General features: G+C 38.0%; 2 protein-coding genes across 5 annotated transcripts; both read left to right on the top strand.

The window, feature by feature from the left end:
* The first annotated feature begins 18 nt into the window (after positions 1–18).
* On the top strand, positions 19–2,659 carry zpcx (zona pellucida protein C). The gene is made up of 6 exons (XM_084392464.1): positions 19–403; positions 479–650; positions 726–822; positions 905–990; positions 1,081–1,163; positions 1,570–2,659. Exons 1-6 carry the CDS (start codon positions 127–129, stop codon positions 2,529–2,531), a joined length of 1,677 nt encoding a protein of 558 aa, XP_084248590.1. The 5' UTR covers positions 19–126; the 3' UTR covers positions 2,532–2,659.
* Positions 2,660–3,435: 776 nt separating this feature from the next.
* Positions 3,436–19,321, top strand: pabpc4 (poly(A) binding protein, cytoplasmic 4 (inducible form)). Of its 4 annotated transcripts, none has more exons than XM_084393312.1 (14): positions 3,436–4,065; positions 9,765–9,958; positions 11,088–11,203; positions 11,583–11,722; positions 11,805–11,899; positions 12,096–12,233; positions 12,341–12,436; positions 13,599–13,868; positions 14,590–14,803; positions 15,193–15,326; positions 16,295–16,385; positions 16,585–16,715; positions 18,713–18,814; positions 18,938–19,321. In XM_084393312.1, exons 1-13 carry the CDS (start codon positions 3,870–3,872, stop codon positions 18,809–18,811), a joined length of 1,914 nt encoding a protein of 637 aa, XP_084249438.1. In that variant the 5' UTR covers positions 3,436–3,869; the 3' UTR covers positions 18,812–18,814; positions 18,938–19,321. The 4 variants fall into 4 exon arrangements, with proteins under 4 accessions (XP_084249438.1, XP_084249439.1, XP_084249436.1 ...); XM_084393313.1 differs by having other exon boundaries at positions 3,479–4,065; positions 14,590–14,788; positions 15,193–15,299; XM_084393310.1 differs by having other exon boundaries at positions 3,479–4,065; positions 14,590–14,788.
* Positions 19,322–19,694: the final 373 nt, after the last annotated feature.

Raw genomic sequence — 19,694 nt, 5'->3', positions numbered from 1 at the left:
AACCTGCACATTGTAATCCTCCTCTCAGCTTCAGTTTAAAGGAAGGCAGGACAAGGAAGACAAGGAAAGTAGCTGTGTAAATTACTCTGTACTTGTTCTCTCTCAGATCAAAACTAAAGGATTGGGATGGCGGTGGTTTTTGCCGCCTTCTGTTGCGCTATAGCATGTCAAGCTGCAGCTAACGGGAATGATTTTAATGGCCGCATTTCAGCATACTCACCGGGAATAGTAAATGATGTCTGGCATGTTTCTGACTTTCCTGGCATTGCTGAAGATGGACCTTTCTTGGATGGATTTCCTCAGCCTCACACTTTTGATGGGTTTGCATCTGGTTACCCAATGCCATATGATATACTGGGTCTACTGGAGAGAAGAAATGGTTTTTCATTAAGGATCATGAACTGTATGTTATTAAAATGATCTTGATCCTATTAGGTGTAGTTAAGTGTCTTACTGTCTAATATTTGTTTTGCTTTAGCATCTTGGAGTGATCCAGCAGATACTAATGTGTTCTACAAAGGAGAGCAGTTGCATCTACAGGTGTCTGCCTCGCCTGCCTCTGGTCAACAGCTTTACATCCAGTCCTGCCATGCTTCCTCCTCTCCAAACCCTGCTGAGAAACCCGAAGTTGCCCTTATCATTAACAAAGGGTAGATCAACTCAACAAATACTGTTTTCTCTACATTTACTTCTGAAATAATTTAGCCTTCATTTTTGTTTACCAGCTGTGTGGCCTCCAAAGAGTCTTTGGTGAAGTTTGTATTGCGCCGTAGTGATGTAGTCAACTTGGTTGTTCGTACGTCTAGTTTAAAGTCTTCTGAGGTGAGTTCATTTCCAGTTAGGATTATTACAATCCTACAAACTGACAATAGCTTGCTCTGTAATGCTCTCCTGTTTGCTTTAGATTTATCTTCACTGCAGAGTTTATCTTTCTGATGTGGGTCTGACATCGGTCACTAAATTCTGCAATTACAACAAGCTCAAATCAAGGTAACCTTGAATCCGATCTTGCTCTTATTTGGTCTTTGACCTTTGTCCTAATAGGCGTTTGGAACTTTAAAAAAAAACCTCTGTTTTCAGATGGGTTGACCTGGGTGGACAAACCTCCATATGTGATTGTTGTGGGAAAAGGTGCAGAAGCTTGGAGCTTGCAGAACTTCCTGGTTAGTATATAGTGATCTGAATCAGAACTCAAATGAACAAAGTACCCATGTCCAGGCTCAAGATTAAGGATAGCCTGCTGAGAGTTTCAAGCCAGTTAACCATACTATCACTTGCCATTGGTTAAATGTTACATTTGTTCTAGTAAAAAACAAATCCATATTGGCTCACAGTGCATCAATGTGAAGCTGCAACTCCTAGTTGATACTACATTTAAGTAGGGTTAATACAGTTAAAAAAAAACTGGCTCATGTGACCAAAGAAACTTAGTGTTCCCAATATTTCTGGTATATGAGAAATTAAACCGCTCCTTCACCAAGTATTAGAGCTGCTGGACCAACTGAAAAAAATGTTTGCTTAGCCCTGTACGTTTTGCTCTGAAATTAACCTCCACTGTCTCTTTTACAGTTTCTCTAGACCTGAGTGCAGTGGTAAGCACCGGCCCCCTGATTATTAAAGATCAGCCATCTGCACCACAGGCCACATCACTGTCAGACTACAGTGCTACAAAGTCCAGCCCTACAGCCAGAAACTTGTCTGATAAAAGATCGATCATGGCAGGTGCCTCTTTCTCCGGGAGCGCAATGCAAAACATTGGTGATGTCTCCCCCTGGCCTGTTCAGCCTCGCTTTGGAGGAGGTTTGGTTCTAATCAGCCAGGGACAGGGAGTGGATTTCTCAATGTGGCTTCCAGACATCATGGAGCTTGAGTTGCCACCAGTGGTGCAAGTGGAAATTGGTTATCCAGAAAACCATGCTGTTGATGTAACCCTTCAAAGTGATGAACCCTTTGGAAAGCTGAAACCAGATGAAAGCACTGAGATCAGTCAGATGGTTGCTGTGGATGAAGGAAAAGCTAAAGTAGAAGCTGTGGATTTGCATGTTGCAGAAGACCGATTGGGTATGTGGCATCTTAAAGATGTTACCCACTTGCATGAGATTGAGGGAAAACCTGTTGTGACTGAAGTACGTCACCTAGTGCAGCCTCAACTGAATATTGAATCTGAATTTGACTTTCCTTCTAATGACAACTCCCTGGTCAACCCCACATCAGATAAGCTCTCTGAGAGTGCTGAGGATAAGGGTAAAGTTATTTTCAGACAGGCTGAGATGGTCTTTAAAAGCTCTAAAGGAGCCAAATTATTGGAGCCAGTTCTCTACTCTAAACTAAGTCTGAAACAAGCTGCAGATGGATCCAGTTCTCTCAATTATGAAGAACAGAAAAGGCCCAGCATGAGCAAACAGGACAAGACTCTGCAATTAGAGGGGAACGGTGAGAAAAGCGAAGAGGATGAGCGGGTGGAGGACTCCTCTGAAATTAAAGGTCTAGTTTCATCCCTATTAGATCAACTGAGGTCAATGGACTGGTGATTATGATCTTATTAAAGATGCATCAGTGACCTGTGTTTTGCCTTTGTGTGAAGTGATTCCAATGTATTTACTGAAATTTCAACCAAAATAAAGCGTTTAATATCCTCATTCTCTGTCATTTAATAACTACCTGGATTTCAGGGCACCTTTATTTAGGGTTTTACATGAAGTTTGGTAGGGGGAAAAGTAACTTCAAATTGGTTAACATGGGTGTCGTCTTGTAATGAGCTTTTTATATAGTGAAATGTAGCTTTTCACATTGCTCTTCAGATGTTCAGCAAACACTGAAGGTCAGTGCTTCTAATGGTAATGTTTATAATCTTGACACACTGGTCATAAAGGACAAATTCTGTTCTACAATCTAGATTGCCCTCAAGTTCACGGAGTTTTTATTTATGATTCCACTTCTCAGTAATTTACAATGCTTATGTCCAAAACAACCATACTGTACTTTAATTCTAACCTGGGAAGTACTTTTCCTAGGTTTTTTTTTTAAGCTGCAAATTTAACTTATTTTGAGTTAATGTAAAAACACGTTATTACTTATCACGTTCTTTGCAGGAAATATATAAACAACTGTAAATGTCATGGTAAACAGTCTACTTGGTTTTCTTTTTCTGATGTGCAAATATGCCGAACTTTGGCGTAATAAAATATCGGGTCAGAGAATTATGCCATTTATGTGGGGGTTAATTATTTTATTTGTAAGTCTTTATGATTCAATGATTGTCAGTATTTTGAGGATGACCCGTGTTCATGTAAAAGAAACCTTGTGCTGTAGACTGCTGCACCCAGATGTCGCTGTTGGATGTTCCTTATTGAATGTAGGCTACTGTCATGTTACACCGCATGCTCGGTGCACGTGTTTTTTCTGTTATCCAGAGTGCGACCCTGGCTGCTATTTCCTCCGCTCGAGCTATAAAGTGCCCGTGCGTTTCCCACGCACCCTCTTTCCCCGGCCACCACACCGTGAGTGTATAACTCACTGTTCTTCAGTACCTTTAAAAAAGAAAAAAAATAAACATAAAAAATACAAAATACCAAAAACCTCAAAAAATAACTACTTTAAAACAACTTTCTTTTTTTTTTTTAAAAAGGCAAACTTTTCTTTTTTTTAAAGACAAGGTCTCCAACTACCCGGACGATTTCTGAAGCTAGTTCCTCGCGACCGGACTCCATATGCTGTAGCTGTCAGTGATACCGACATCGTTTATCTGGAGAGTAGCGTAAAAGTTTAATAGACTAATTTGTCCCTCTGGTTCTAGGACACTCTTTACGCACTGTCATTTCAGCACTAGACAAAACACACGAGCTCAAAGGCTTGAACGACACCGAGATATGAACGCAGCGACTGCGGGGAGTTATCCGATGGCTTCTCTCTATGTGGGCGACCTGCACCCTGATATCACGGAGGCTATGCTGTATGAGAAATTCAGTCCGGCCGGCCCGGTGCTGTCCATCCGCGTGTGTCGGGATATGATCACGCGGCGCTCGCTGGGCTATGCCTACGTCAACTTCCAGCAGCCTGCGGACGGTAAGACATGAAAGACGGCGCCCTGTCGTCCTGGGTGACTTTAAACTTGATGCACAGAGCTGTCAGAGTAACGGGAATAATGTGACATGCTTCGTGCGTAAATGTAGGGACACTGGAGGTGATATGAAGCGTGTGTGCGGGCGAGCTGTCTCGATCTCCTGTGTGCTGCTCAGCTGCTGTCACATGTATTTCTGAGATACCCACAGCACGCTGTTCATCCCTGCTATAACCATCTTTAACAAATTAAAGAGATCGCTTTATTCTCCTAATATGGCCTATTGTGTGAAAGTCAGGGTTTGACTGCACTGTCACACCGCATTAGTCTATGTCCAGCCATTATGGCAAGCTGTTTTAACATTTTCCTTTATACGAATTAGTAGGCTATCTTTTTATTATTAAGTAATTAACACTAGATTTAGTTTGATTTCTGTTTTCAAAAATGGTCTTGAATCCATTCAATCTGTCACATATTCAGATATAATGTGTTCATACTAGTCACCATTTAGTGACAAGAACCTATTTCATTGTTATTATTAGTAATAGTTTTGCCATTGAAATCTATGGGGATCAGTGGTTCAGAAATCAACTAATTACTTCTGACAAGTTGCAAATATATTCCAATTGTTGCTGATACATATTCCAGTTTAACTATCCATAAGATACTAGTACTTTTTTCTTAGTTACTAGTAACTATACCAATAGTTACAACTATCTATTCCAATTTTATGTTACTAGTATTATTTAATATTTTACTCTCTAGTATAGTGGTCACCAACCTTTTCAAGCATAAGATCACATCCAAAGTCCAAATGTAAACCAAGATCTACCACTTGCATAAAATGATGAAAAAACAAGGCCACAATGTAGTTCTACTTTGACATTCTTTGTTGCCTGTTAGTCACTAGCAAAATATTTATTTAACTATACAAATAGTATAATAACTATACAAACTGTCAACTATAATTCAACATTTGCGGAGGTGCGCGCGCGGCAAAAAATGACGTCATTGTAACAGCGCGCGCGCCTCCGCATCCGAAGATGCACGACTTTCAGCCGAATCTGTCCGAGCAGACGGATATTAGTACATCTCATCACACCGGCACCCAGTTTGCGCGTCTAAATCAGTTGTATGGTCTGGTTTTCAGTCTAAAACAGTTGCGTCAAGTATAAATGCCTCGTCTGTTTGGGGAGGTGCGCGCGCAGTCAGCGGAGGATCACGCTGCGGTGCCAGGCGAAAGTATAAACAAGGCTTAAGTCAGCGGTTGTTTTACAGACATTATATGTAAACTATAGGCTATTTGATTGGACAGATATACCCCTTTCCTTCTGCTAGACACCATTTACTACACACAATAGGCTCACACATGGTGCATTTTAAATGAATAAATAATAATGAATAAAAAAATATATTTATTTTTTTCTCTGATTTTGAAAACTCTTCGCGATCGACTTAAAATGCTTCCAAGATCGACTTGTCGACCGCGATCGACGGGTTGGTGACTCCTGCCTAGTACTATTTAAAAGAGTAAAAGCAAAATACTAGCAATTATTTCTCAATTATAATATTTATAGACTAATATAATTTTAAGACTAATAGTACTAGTATTTTATGTAAAAAGTAAAAAAATAAAGTACTAGCACTTATTTCTTAGTTACTAGTATCCCAATATACAATAGTTATGACTCTATATTTTCTGTAGCTCAAACAGTAGAGCATGGCGCTAGCAATACCAAGGTCATGGGTTTGATTCCCAGGGAATGCATGAACCAATAAATGTGTACCTTCAATGCGATGTAAGTCGCTTTGGATAAAACCATCTGCCGAGTGTTAATCTATTCCAGTTTTATTCATCAGTAGCCTATAGTAACATAAAATAGATGTTAAGATGTTGCTGAAATTAACCAGTATCCAAGGAAGATTTTGTTTCCATTATCACACTTGGTTTGCTCACTCTGGGATTTGTAAGGCACTCACATTATGCGTTGTGAAAAGCACCATACAAATAAACTCAATTGCTTTTAAAGGAGCAAATATTAAATAGAGCTACAGGCTGTATAATTTCCCTTGTCCTGATTTAATATCATCACTTCGATATAAGTACGTGATACAAAGTTTAAATATATGCAGCATGGCATGTATGTATGTATCATTTAAGCTGAGCACCCTGTGTAGGACTGATATTTTGTTCTGGTTTGCCTTGCCTAGCATGTCCATTCCTGGAAAACATCAAGTTCCAGAGAAAAACATTCAAACATTCTGTTCAAATTCTTCCTTAAAATAATGGCAAAATTGTGAACATTTTAATGGAAAAGCTCAAGACTCAATAAGGCTTAATTATAGCCTATAATCGGAATAAAGAACTAGAATAGAATTGAATGTACTGGTTGACCCACATAGTCAAAGTGGCCTAAATCTACCATAAACCTTGATATGAGACATACTAGACAGAAGCAAACATGAACATTAGGATACCTCAATTTTTTAGGTATCTGACAAACTCTAGGGGAACGGTGCTTGTGTGTGTGTGTGTGTTAGCCCACATTTTGCAACCTGGCATGACCTATTTGTGCTATTTAAAGTGTCAGGAGGGGATAATACCATTGTGGAGCACCTTCAGCTTTATTTCAGAATCTAATGATTCAAAAAAGGCAAGAATAAATGGTAACTGGCCATTGTTGTTCATTTTTTGTCCTGTCCTTCCTACATTTCAACTTACCTGCACATTTTTACAACTTTTGAGTAACATACTAAATATGTTTTTTTTTTTCATTCCTTTCTGAGTTAATAGTCTTCAGGGTAAAACATTTGTTTGTTCAATCAGCTCAAATTATGCAATACATAATGAATTTATGTACATTACTGTTCAAAAGTTTGGGGTCGGTATGTTTTTTGTAAGGTTTTTGAAAGAAGTCTCTTATTAAATTATCTTGGAAAAATGATTACAATTTAAAAAACCTGTATTGTATTTTATTATATTTTAAAATGTAATTTATTTAACAGATTGGTAGTTTGCTGGATCTGAAATATCTGTTTTCTGTGCTATTAAATGCTCGATTCTGTCCTCTTCTTTCACAGCAGAAAGGTTAAAAGGTCAGAGTTGAACTCACTCACCTCCATTTAGAAACTCAGAATGGCAACTGATAGTAAACATGTTTACATATAAGAGACAAAAAACAGTTTGTGATCACTGCAGGATGCACATCTAGAATTCAGGACTTGAGATTATATTGCGCATGTTTTTGCACAGTGTTTCAGTGCAATAGTATATTGCAACATGCTTGGCAAATGTGCACAAGCATATGGTTCGGTTTTCAGCATGTAACAGCTGCATTTGTAAACAGTTGCCGGCACTGGTAAGCTTCAGCCACACACATTCCAGTGTCTCAGCCCCATCAATGGACACAGAGCCTTGAACACATGCTGCTTGCCAGCACATTGCTCAAAGGACCCAAACTGCTAAATATAGAGCCAGTGAGGGCTGCCTTCACTGTGCCTGTCTTTTCTGAGGGGTGCTTTGAAGAAACAAGCAGACAGGCAAATTTATGGGACAGCCACACCATGTTTCTGCTTATGCTTATGTTTCTGCTTATTCTGTTTTATCCAACGATGAAAGCTTACTACTATTACTTTGACAACAATATGCTGTAAATGCATGTGCATCCTAACTAATAATTCTAAATCCTCATAAAATATAACAAAGTTTAGCTTGAAACCAGAAATCGCTGCATTGGTGGAAAAAAAAGTTTGTGTGTCCTGTCCTATGTTGGCTGAAAGTTGTTATTTGCTTCTCTCTCTCTCTCTCTCTCTCTCTCTCTCTCTCTCTCTCTCTCTCTCTCTCTCTCTCTCTCTCTCTCTCTCTCTCTCTCTCTCTCTCTCTCTCTCTCTCTCTTCTCTCTTTCTCTCTCTCTCTGGATGATCCCACCAGCCCTGAGCTCCATGTTCAATACAATTACACTGCAAACTGCTGAGTGCAGCAGACACAAGGCTGCTCCATTTTGTTCACCAGACATTTTTAGTGCTTAGTGTGTGTGTATGTCGGGGGAGGGCTATGAGGAACAGAAAGAGAGAGAGAGAGCAACAGATCATAATGCATTACAATAGGTGACAGGTCCCTCACAGTTTCATATGCCATCAATTTGATGGAAAAACTGACAAACCTGACATTCATGTTTCAGTCATGACTTTTCCAGACGTGTATATTTAAATTTATATTTAGTCCACATTGTGGATTAAATATAAAGAAATGTCTTTGAATGTTAAAGATCTGTAAAAATGTTTTCTTAGAGCTGGGATGGGTATCCACCACCAATACTTTGCCCTGCTGTTGGTTATAAATATGGCGGATGAGTGGAAAAACTATTCACATGATTTAAACAGATAAATATATGTAACTGTAATTGTGCCATCAGTCCACACCAGTAATGAAATACATTTAGCTTAAAGTCCCCCTGTAGTCAATAATTGTATCTCTTAAAACTCATCTTTGATCACCAAATCTTTGTTGTTTTTTTGTGACATTTTATTTATGCCTTAAAATAGCTTGAATGTAACTATACCCTTGCTTCATTTAGTATACGTGGATCCATGAATATGCAAATCAGCCCTGCCTACACTCAATCACTCACACCAGCACAGAGATCCACTTGGTCAACTTTACTGTAGTAAACGCTGCACAATGGCAACTTGAAATACTGGTTTAATTCATCCATGTTTGAACCAGAAACTGATTCAGAAGAAGAAATGGAAGAGTGAATTATACAGGCTCGTATACAAGTCGATGTATCAGAATGGTAATGCGTTTTATGTAACTGTATGCTCTCTACAACGTCGGACACAACATCAATTAATATGATTAGCCTTTTGCTTGACTACGTTATTAAACAGCTAAAAATGTGTTGCTAATGTTACACGTTACTGTTCGCCACCTCAGAGTCAGACAGCTGCCTTCTAAAAATCAGCATCCTCACAAACGCTTTGAACAACTTAAAACATCAGTGGAGAAAGGCATATAGTTCATCATAACATTGTAATATACGTCACATAATTCACTCGCTATATTGCTAAATGTACCCGATTTTTCATATCAACAGAAACGTATACCGGGATAACCTGGCTTCTCTCAAGACTCCTGCTTCTCAGTCATAGTTAATGATATGCTAAAGTCCTCCGGTACGTTGATGTGATTGGTTACAAGGTGGTTTGTAATGTAAGAAACACCGGCAATTTCAAATCATGTTTCAAACTGTCATTTTTTCACTGCAGTTTTAAGGTGAAAATACTCAGCAATGGTGTTGACTTATGACTTTGCACATGGTTTGTCTTAAAACATATTAAAAACACCATATAGACATATAAGCAACATTAAAAACTTGAGTTTTAGTAACCTATATGAGTCGATGTGATAAAATAAGGAAATTCTTATACTTAAAAATTAGCAGATCTTATCATCCTAAAATATCTGGGAAGTAGCACCTCAACAGTCCTGTAATTATTAGATTACAGTTTCATGAGACTCTCTATGATATGCTAGCATTAGCAAAGTCTCAGCTAACAAGCTTCAAGCTTGTTTGAAGTGGTTAATATGTTTGTATTATGTTACTTTTGCTGGTTAAGACATGTCTTAATCCTCTAGTAATTGTTAGTAATTTAAGTGCTAGAGACCAGAGATGTCTTATGTCTCATGTTTTTTTGGTTTCAGCGGAGAGAGCTTTAGACACAATGAACTTCGATGTGGTCAAAGGAAAACCAATCAGAATCATGTGGTCACAAAGAGATCCATCCCTTAGGAAATCCGGGGTTGGAAACGTCTTCATCAAAAATCTGGACAAGTCCATTGACAACAAGGCCCTGTATGATACCTTCTCTGCTTTCGGAAACATCCTGTCCTGCAAGGTGAGGAGTGACTTTTATATTTTTGAAAGCTGGAAATAAAAATGTATATATCAAAGGTACACTATGCAACTTTTGGCCCTCTTATAAACAAAACTGCATGTATGGAAGAACATTGTTTTGGTTGTGCTTCGGCTCTGCGTGACTGTGTGGATATAAAACATTCACTACTTGTCTTAAGAGATATAGCCAGTTTAGATGGAAAGGATCTTAAGATGACTAGCTGAAGACATTACTGTAGCTATACCCATTGAAAAGCTGTGTAGATCAGCTGTATAAGAAAAGACTGAGGGTATAGACAGCTGTCTTCTCTGAAACACATGGAGTCTTTAACAATGTGTACATGTGTACAAAAAAATGTAACAATTGATTAAACATTTATGAAACGCATAGTCATGTTTTATAAATGATTAGTTAATCATTTACTAATCACTTGTATATGTTTTGTAAATTATTAGTTCATCATTAACTAACCACTTATAAATGACGTACAACTGAATGTTATTATAAAGTGTTACCTTTAAAAAATTATATATAAATAACGCATGATTCAATTACTCACGAACCCCAGTCTGGGAAACCCTGACGTAATGTAATATTCAAAGCACTTCATGCATGGTGTAACAAAGCATGGAATATATTTTCTCTCTCTTTATATTTTTATTTCAATATGGTACGGATTATCCTATTCAAATCAATGTGATTAATGAGTAAGGTAAAAAGTTATCTAAAATGTAATCAAAAAGTAGTCAGAATACATAAAATGAGTAGAGATTACATTACTTCTACAATTTTTGTCATGTAATTTGGAATTAGTAACCGACCATCTTACTACAGTAGCCTACTGGGTTGTTTCAACCCATGCTTGTGTCAAATATGGACAAACGTAAAAAATAATAATAATAATCAAAAAATTTAAACGGTTAAAAAATGTAAACCAACGGTTGGGTTTGTCCATATTTGACCCAAACATGGATTAAAGCAACCCAGCATTTTTTCTGATTGCGACTATTTACCGTTTTCAAATGTATTTATTAATTTAATGTATTTATTAAAAATCTTTCATATTAACAGCTTTTTACAGTTTACGATTAAGACAACTGAGGTTGTCTCATCCCATGTCTGTTTTCAGGTGGTGTGCGACGAGAATGGATCTAAGGGCTACGCCTTTGTGCATTTTGAAACTCAGGACGCAGCCGACCGTGCCATCGAGAAGATGAACGGCATGCTGCTGAACGACCGCAAGGTGTGAGTGTCTGAGCATGAGTCATGTGACAGGAAGGATGGTCATTGGTTTGTAGATTTAAGTTGTCAATTACAGATGTTCCAGAGAGGAACTCTAAGTGAAAGGATCAGAATCATTTACTCAAATTCATGTTGATCCAAAACTGAGTGACTTTCTTATTTCTGTGGAACACAAAAGAAGATATTTCGGAAAATGTTTTTTTTTCCTGTACAGTGAAATTTAGTGTTTAAATTTAAAGTCAGATTTGTCCCTGCTGCAGCTGTTTCTTGTCTGTGGTTGGTCCGCAGCTGTTTCTTGTCTGTGGTTGGTCTGCAGCTGTCGGTCTGAGATTGTATTGCATTTCTGTATCAGTCACATTTCTGTCTCCATTGTTATTTGTAGGTTTGTGGGCCGTTTCAAGTCCAGGAAGGAGAGGGAAGCAGAGATGGGCGCCAAAGCCAAAGAGTTCACCAATGTTTACATCAAGAACTTTGGCGACGACATGGATGATGAGAGACTGAAGGAGCTCTTTGATAAATACGGTGAGTTTGAGAGTATAAAGGGGTTGTGGTGATAGTCTTGAGATCTATAATTTTTCTCTGAAGATTTTGTTTCTACCTGCAGGTAAAACACTGAGTGTTAAGGTCATGACTGACCCCACAGGAAAATCTCGCGGATTTGGGTTTGTTAGCTACGAAATGCATGAGGATGCTAACAAGGTACAGTGAATTTGTATTATGATTTGCTGATAATGCCAATCAGCTGAAGCTAAAACATGTATAAAATCAGCATTAGTGTAAATGACTGTATTGATACACTGACATTTTCATTGAACTGGGAGATTGGCTAGATGGATGGATGGACTGACAGTTAAGCAGATGAACAGAAAGGTGATTGATTGTGATGCTGTTTCAGGCTGTGGAAGAGATGAACGGTACGGAGCTTAACGGCAAGACAGTGTTTGTTGGCCGAGCACAGAAAAAGATGGAGAGACAAGCAGAACTCAAGAGAAAGTTTGAACAGCTCAAACAGGAAAGAATCAGCAGATATCAGGTAAATGAATTGCTGTGTTTCGTCTTTGTGTGTGCGCTTGTGTTTAGTTTAGTAATAAAAAAACTATTCATTTTGATCAATTCATTTTTATATATTTGTGTTTACAGGGTGTAAACTTGTATATAAAGAATCTTGATGACACCATTGATGATGAGAAACTGCGTAAAGAGTTCTCTCCTTTCGGCTCCATTACCAGTACCAAGGTGGGTCAAAAGTCTATTTCTTAGAGATGCACCGGTCAACCAGGGACCGGAATCAGATGATTTTCCGCATGATCCGTTTTGTTGTCAGCAGCACAGGCAATAACGTCAACTGTGCGTTCTCGCTCTCTTCTCTCCGACGGTGAAGTGACACACAAACCCGCCTCCTCTCACTCACTCGTCTCATTCGCTCCGGTTAAATAGTGCTTGTATAGCGCATCATTTTACTAATTCCCACAGGTTTCGCGTTCACACCAAAAACATGCGCACCACTGATCTATATAAGTGGAGCACACATAATCCTCAGTCTCAAGCAACTTTTGAGCCACAAGTACCAAAATGAGTGGCTTACTGTGCTTAAACGGTCAAATACACACAAAATGATGTCAAAATACCTGTCTTGGCGAGTATTCAGTTAAACAGTCAGTTTATTCATTGTTACAAGTCAGTTTTGGAATCTAGCAATTAGTTGTGATTGTAACTTACTGTAATGCAAGTTACAGTAACAGTATATTGGATCCTTGCATTAGCTCTTAAAGTGACAGTAGCCTAATAAACCTGCTGCTGTCTGTCATGTTAATCAAAGAACAAAAGACAAAGAGAATCACTCTCTGCTCTTGAAGTTTTGTAACTAACTGTAAGCATTGATCTGTATCTAATTTTTACAACAAAGACTATCTAATGTTATTTTACATTTGATTCCTAATTTCTGTAGTATTTCATACCTGAATATACTGTATACCCACCTGAAAAACTTAAAACTTTGTTTATTTAATATTTCTCTTTATTCTGTTGCATTTATTTGTGCTGTTGTTTTATAATTGAAATTATTTTTATTTTATTTTCTGGCAGCAAAGGATAGAATATTATAAAATGTTTCTATTAGAAGATGTAGCAATGTGTCCATTAGTTATACCCAACACCAGTAGGACTGAGTCAAAATCCAACTGAAATCATTGAATTTCTCCATTTCACCCAGCACCAAAAACGAATACCTTTGCAGTCTATTACATGGCCACAAACAATGCGTTAAAGTACCTATTTTATATTTACATTTTAGAAAGGGGTTGAATTATGCAGTATTCTGCTTTATGAGATTTATATTTTTGGTTTAAACTGTTCTCTGATGGAGGTGAGATCTTATACAATGTACATCTTGCTGTAGGTGATGTTGGAGGACGGCAGGTCCAAAGGTTTTGGCTTTGTGTGTTTCTCCTCACCTGAGGAGGCCACAAAGGCCGTGACAGAGATGAATGGGCGTATTGTGGGCTCCAAACCACTGTACGTGGCCCTGGCCCAACGTAAAGAAGAACGCAAAGCTCATCTGACCAACCAGTACATGCAGCGCATCGCTGGCATGAGAGCCATGCCCGCCAACGCCATCATCAACCAGTTCCAACCTGCCGGTGGTTACTTCATGCCAGCTGTGCCTCAGGTGGGTGAGCTACAAAAGTCTGAGACAACAATAAAATCTGGGATTTAATTCCATTTAAACCTGGAAAAATGAAATACAGAAAAGTTTTAAGAGTTTTTTTTTTTTTTCATTATTTTTACGCAACCTCACTGTATATTATGGAATGCCAATGTCTGTCAAACAAGAAAAAAAGTCATAATTAAGACTTCTATGTCAAAATTATAATTTAAAAAAACTTTTTTTTTTTTGGAAATACAAAATGATGAAATAAAAAGTAAAAAAATATATAATAAAAAATATATTATATATTATATTATAAATATATAATAAAAATAAAAAGAATGAAATCAAAATTATGACAAGCAAAGTAATAATTATGAGGGAAAAAAAATCTCATTATTTTATCTCATAATTATGTCTTTTTGTCATCATTTTGACTTTTTATGTCATGACTATGAGTTAGCATATCAAAGTTTTGAATTTTATCTCATAATTTCAACATATAGGTTACAATTATGATTCACCAAAACACATTATGTTCTTGTGTCCGAAATGGACTTATTATATATAATATAGTATTATAGTATATATACTTATATACTCCGTATATTATACAAATACAGATAATAAATTAATACATTTACAAGGGCTCTAAATTAGTAAAATGTTCAATTAATAATCTCTCTGATTAATTATATATATATTTTCAAATACATCAAATGAATTCTATCATGCTTCACAGGCCCAGAACAGAACAACATACTACGCACCAAACCAGCTGACCCAGATTCGTCCGAACCCTCGCTGGCAGCAGCAGGGTGGCAGAGGTCAGGGTGGCTTCCAGGGCATGCCCGGCTCCTTGCGCCAGCCTGGGCCCCGTGCCAACATTCGCCACCTGGCACCCAATGCATCCGGCCAAGGCCCACGCGGGATCCCCACAGGTGCACAGAGAGTGGGTGAGAAAACCCACCCACTAATGATGTGATGCCCTATTATGACAAACTTTGACCTGTTTTACAGACCCAGAGGCCTGAAAAGTTTCTCTGTATCATCTCAGATTAAATTTTTAAGAGTTGCATAGTTGGTTGAAGGTGTCAGAGATTATAATTCAGGGTTTAGTTTATTTTAATGTTTCATAATAATAATAATAATAATAATAATAAATAATGTATAATATATCTATTGGTTTTAGTTCGTATTTAACTGATCATTATGTAATTCCCTTGAATAACACCACAAACTACACATTTAATGATTACAAGTGTGTTTGGTGTTCATTCTGTCCTGATCATAGCTTTAATACTCATTTCCTCTTCCCACTTGCCCTCTTCCTATTTCCCACTAGGAGGCACTGGCCAACCAATGGGCCCTCGCCCTGCCATGGGGGTGACAACCCCACGTGCCATGCCCCCGTACAAGTACGCCACCACCATACGAAACACTCAGCCTCAGGTAGTGCAGCCCATTACACTGCAACAGGTAATTTATGCTGATAGATGTAAATAAAAACTACACCAAATATTCACAAATACAAAGCTAATTCTAGCTTATTTAGTAATAAAGTAGCTTTGCTATTGAATAGCTACATTATATTTCTCAGCAAGGAGGAGGTTACATCGCTATTTTGAAGTAATTAAACTCGCAGCTTAGAGACGCTGAACAGACACAGGTACAAATCTCTCTCTCTCTCTCTCTCTCTCTCTCTCTCTCTCTCTCTCTCTCTCTCTCTCGATAATTATTCAAATGAATGCTACAGTTCATTCATTCAAATAAATGTAATCTTACTACTTTATCTCTGTGTCTGATTCAAAGCGGGCAGAATGCTAGATCTAACGAGCCGTAACTGACAAAAATAACTGTACATTTTACCCTTCCAGTCAAATATTGTGCTGCAAACATTAATAACAGCTTCAAGTTGTCAGTACTGGCAAATGAGCATGGTATAAGCGGGATAATCCACTCTTCGCATCGGGCGGTTCTTTGCCTCCATGTTGTACATTAAAATAATTTAATGCACTAGCCATGGATTATCCCTTACATATTTAGCAGTATCCGTTGGTAACTTGGTATTGGATATATATCTGATATATCTATAATATATATATAGCCTACTGTATGTCTGTCAAAATGTAATTGTGCAAAGTTTTTTCATTAAGATTACCTTTGCCATCATCCATTTAAAGTTATTAATCTTTAAAAACACTGTTAAATGTAATATTTATCAAATCTCAAAATTATTATTATTTTTTTCATAATGTACATTATAATGTAATGCCTAATTCATTTAAAACTGTTGCATTTTAAATTATTGATTTTATTTTTTATTTGTTTATACAGAATTGTATGAATTTTAATACCGGCCATTTGTCAGTTATTGGCCAGAACGTGAAAATTATTATTGGCTTCGACAAACACAATAATATTTTGCGGTTTATTGTCTTGGTCAGGCACAGCCAGCCGTTCATGTGCAGGGTCAGGAGCCTCTCACTGCCTCCATGTTAGCTGCCGCCCCTCCTCAGGAACAGAAACAGATGCTTGGTGAGATGAGGAGGCTGTAAGCACGTTCAGCCTTTCTAAACACATCTTTACACTCTCAAGGACGTTTTTGGGCATACCTAATGAGTATTTTTGGGCAGCCTATTGAGTATTAATTACTTGCTTATTGTACTCTTCCCTGTAACCATCTCAAACTGTTTAATGTCTGTCTTCCGTGTGCCTGTTCTGTTTTCCCCTTTAGGTGAGCGATTGTTCCCTCTCATCCAGGCAATGCACCCCAGTCTAGCCGGGAAGATCACAGGAATGCTGCTTGAGATAGACAACTCTGAGCTGCTCCACATGCTGGAGTCCCACGAGTCTCTGCGCTCCAAGGTGACAGTCGTTAACTATGATAAAAGCCTCCAGCAACCGACACTAGCTCTGCTGTTATGTGCAATAATGGGAAAAGTCACAAGCTTTTAACAATGCAAAGCATATTGACTGAACCAGGGACATAATGTGCATTCATTTATTAAGATTTATGCCTTGCCTAGCACAGACTAGAGATGTAATCTATATATAATAATGGCGTTTTATCAGTTAAAGGATTAGTTCACCAAAAAAATTCCGTCATTAGTTACTCACCCTCATGTCGTCCCAAACCCGTAAGACTTTCGTTCATCCTCGAAACACAAATGAAGATATATTTAATGAAATCTGAGATTTATGTCCCTCCATTGAGTCTACGCAACAACCACTTTGACGTTCATAAAGAGATCATAAAACTAATCCATATGAATTGAATAAATGAAATTTTCTGAAGAGACACAATCCCTTTATATGATGAGCAGATTGAATTTAGGCTTTTATTCACATATAAACATTAATCAGCGAACATAAACAGAAGCTCAACTGAACCTGCTTGACATGCAAGAACAAACCTCTTGCAGAAGCTCAAACGTGCTGCTTAACACAATAATTAATCTCATTGGTTCTTGCAGAAGCTCAAATGTGCTGCATAACAAGAGAATGAACCTCATTGGTTCTTGCAGAAGCTCAAATGTGCTGCGTAACACGAGAATAAACCTCATTGGTTCTTGAAGCTCAAATGTGCTGCATAACACCAGAATGAATCTCATTGGTTCTTGCAGAAGCTCAAACGTGCTGCATAACAAGAGAATGAACCTCATTGGTTCTTGCAGAAGCTCAAAGTGCTGCATAACATGAGAATTAATCTCATTGGTTCTTGAAGCTAAAAAACGTGCTGTGTAACACGAGAATGAACCTCATTGGTTCTTGAAGCTCAAATGTGCTGTGTAACACGAGAACGAACCTCATTGGTTCTTGCAGAAGCTCAAACATGCTGCGTAACACGAGAATGAACCTCATTGGTTCTTGAAGCTCAAATGTGCTGTGTAACACGAGAACGAACCTCATTGGTTCTTGCAGAAGCTCAAACGTGCTGTGTAACACGAGAACGAACCTCATTGGTTCTTGAAGCTCAAATGTGCTGTGTAACACGAGAACGAACCTCATTGGTTCTTGCTGAAGCTCAAATATGCTGTGTAACACGAGAATGAACCTCATTGGTTCTTTCTGAAGCTCAAACATGCTGTGTAACACGAGAATGAACCTCATTGGTTCTTGAAGCTCAAATGTGCTGTGTAACACGAGAATGAACCTCATTGGTTCTTGAAGCTCAAATGTGCTGTGTAACACGAGAACGAACCTCATTGGTTCTTGCAGAAGCTCAAACGTGCTGTGTAACATGAGAACGAACCTCATTGGTTCTTGAAGCTCAAATGTGCTGTGTAACACGAGAACGAACCTCATTGGTTCTTGCAGAAGCTCAAACGTGCTGTGTAACATGAGAACGAACCTCATTGGTTCTTGCTGAAGCTCAAACATGCCGTGTAACACGAGAACGAACCCCATTGGTTCTTGCTGAAGCTCAAACATGCTGTGTAACACGAGAATGAACCTCATTGGTTCTTGCATGTCAAGTGAACATGCTTGAGCCTCCGTTTACCACTAATTATGTGTGAGTTGAATGTTTATATGTGAATTAAAGCCTAAATTCAATCTGTTCATTTAAAATAGATCGTGTCTCTTCAGAAAATTTGGACTAAACCGCTCGATTCACATGGATTAGTTTTACAATCTCTTTATGAACTTTTTAAAGCGTCAAAGTGTCAGTTAGACTGTCAATGGAGGAACAGAAATCTCTCAGATTTCATTAAAAATATCTTCATCTGTGTTCCGAGGATGTACGAAAGTTTTACGGCAACATGAGGGTGAGTAAATGATGACAGAATTTTATGAGAGCCATGAATCTCTGTGGTTAAGATGGCGAGGGCGTTGCAGGACTGATGATTTGTTTGTGCTGTCAGGTGGAGGAGGCTGTTGCAGTTCTTCAGGCTCATCAGGCCAAGAAAGACGCGACACAGAAAGTGGGAGTCACTGCTGTGACTGCAGCTGCAACATCCTGACGAGTAACTTTTATTATTATCAGTAGTATTATAATTACTGTGCTTATAATGGCCAGGCTATTTCTCTGTTTGTTTAAAATTATTCTGAAAAACTAAATTGTTTTAATTTCATATTGTTTTCTGTAGGGTGAAGCTGAAAGACTGAAGAGAGATCATCCCTGTCTGGTGTCGTCTGGTGGCAACCAATAGGAACACAAAAAAGAAAACATAAAAAAAAAACGAAAAATACAAAATAATACTTGAACATAAAGAAAACAATTTTGTTGCAGGGTTAATATTTTTTACCTCTGTGATGATTTTTATCACCTAAAGTTAATTTTTAAAAAAAAGTCAATTCTGTGAGGGAAGAGCCTCTGTACTGTGGCCAGGACTGACTTTTTCAATGAGGAAGTGGAAGCTTGGTTCTTCTGTGAGATGTGTGTTTGCTGGTTTGATTGGACCTCACTTGTCCCATGACAATAACCTGAGTGGTGTGGCACTCTAAATAAAGGAATGACTATTTAAAATGAACTATGCTGTGTTCTTCATTTTTATTTACTTATAGCAAAGACAAAGGCCATGTTACAAACACTTTTTATCCAAAATGACTTGTGGTAGGACCTTTAGAGGTTAAATGTTCTGCTCAAGCACCCAATAGTGACAGAAATGTAAATAAACATTCCATTTCACCTTTACCTGGGACTACTCACATGACCAAAGCCATTTAACTCCAGTTTGCCTCCTTCTGAAAGTTGATGTCTGTCAAACTACTGTAAAAATTATATACATTAATAATCAATTAATGCATATAAGTTAATTAATGCATATAAATGAATGCATATATAAGTATATCAATTATATGCATTATCAAGATATAAATCATGATCACAAAACATGTAAACAT

This window comes from Rutilus rutilus (assembly GCF_951802725.1).
Source record: "Rutilus rutilus genome assembly, chromosome: 21".
In the NCBI taxonomy this organism is placed as follows: Eukaryota; Metazoa; Chordata; class Actinopteri; order Cypriniformes; family Leuciscidae; genus Rutilus; species Rutilus rutilus.
The sequence above is the reverse complement of the archived record's forward strand: the minus strand, read 5'-3'. Positions and strand labels throughout refer to the sequence as shown.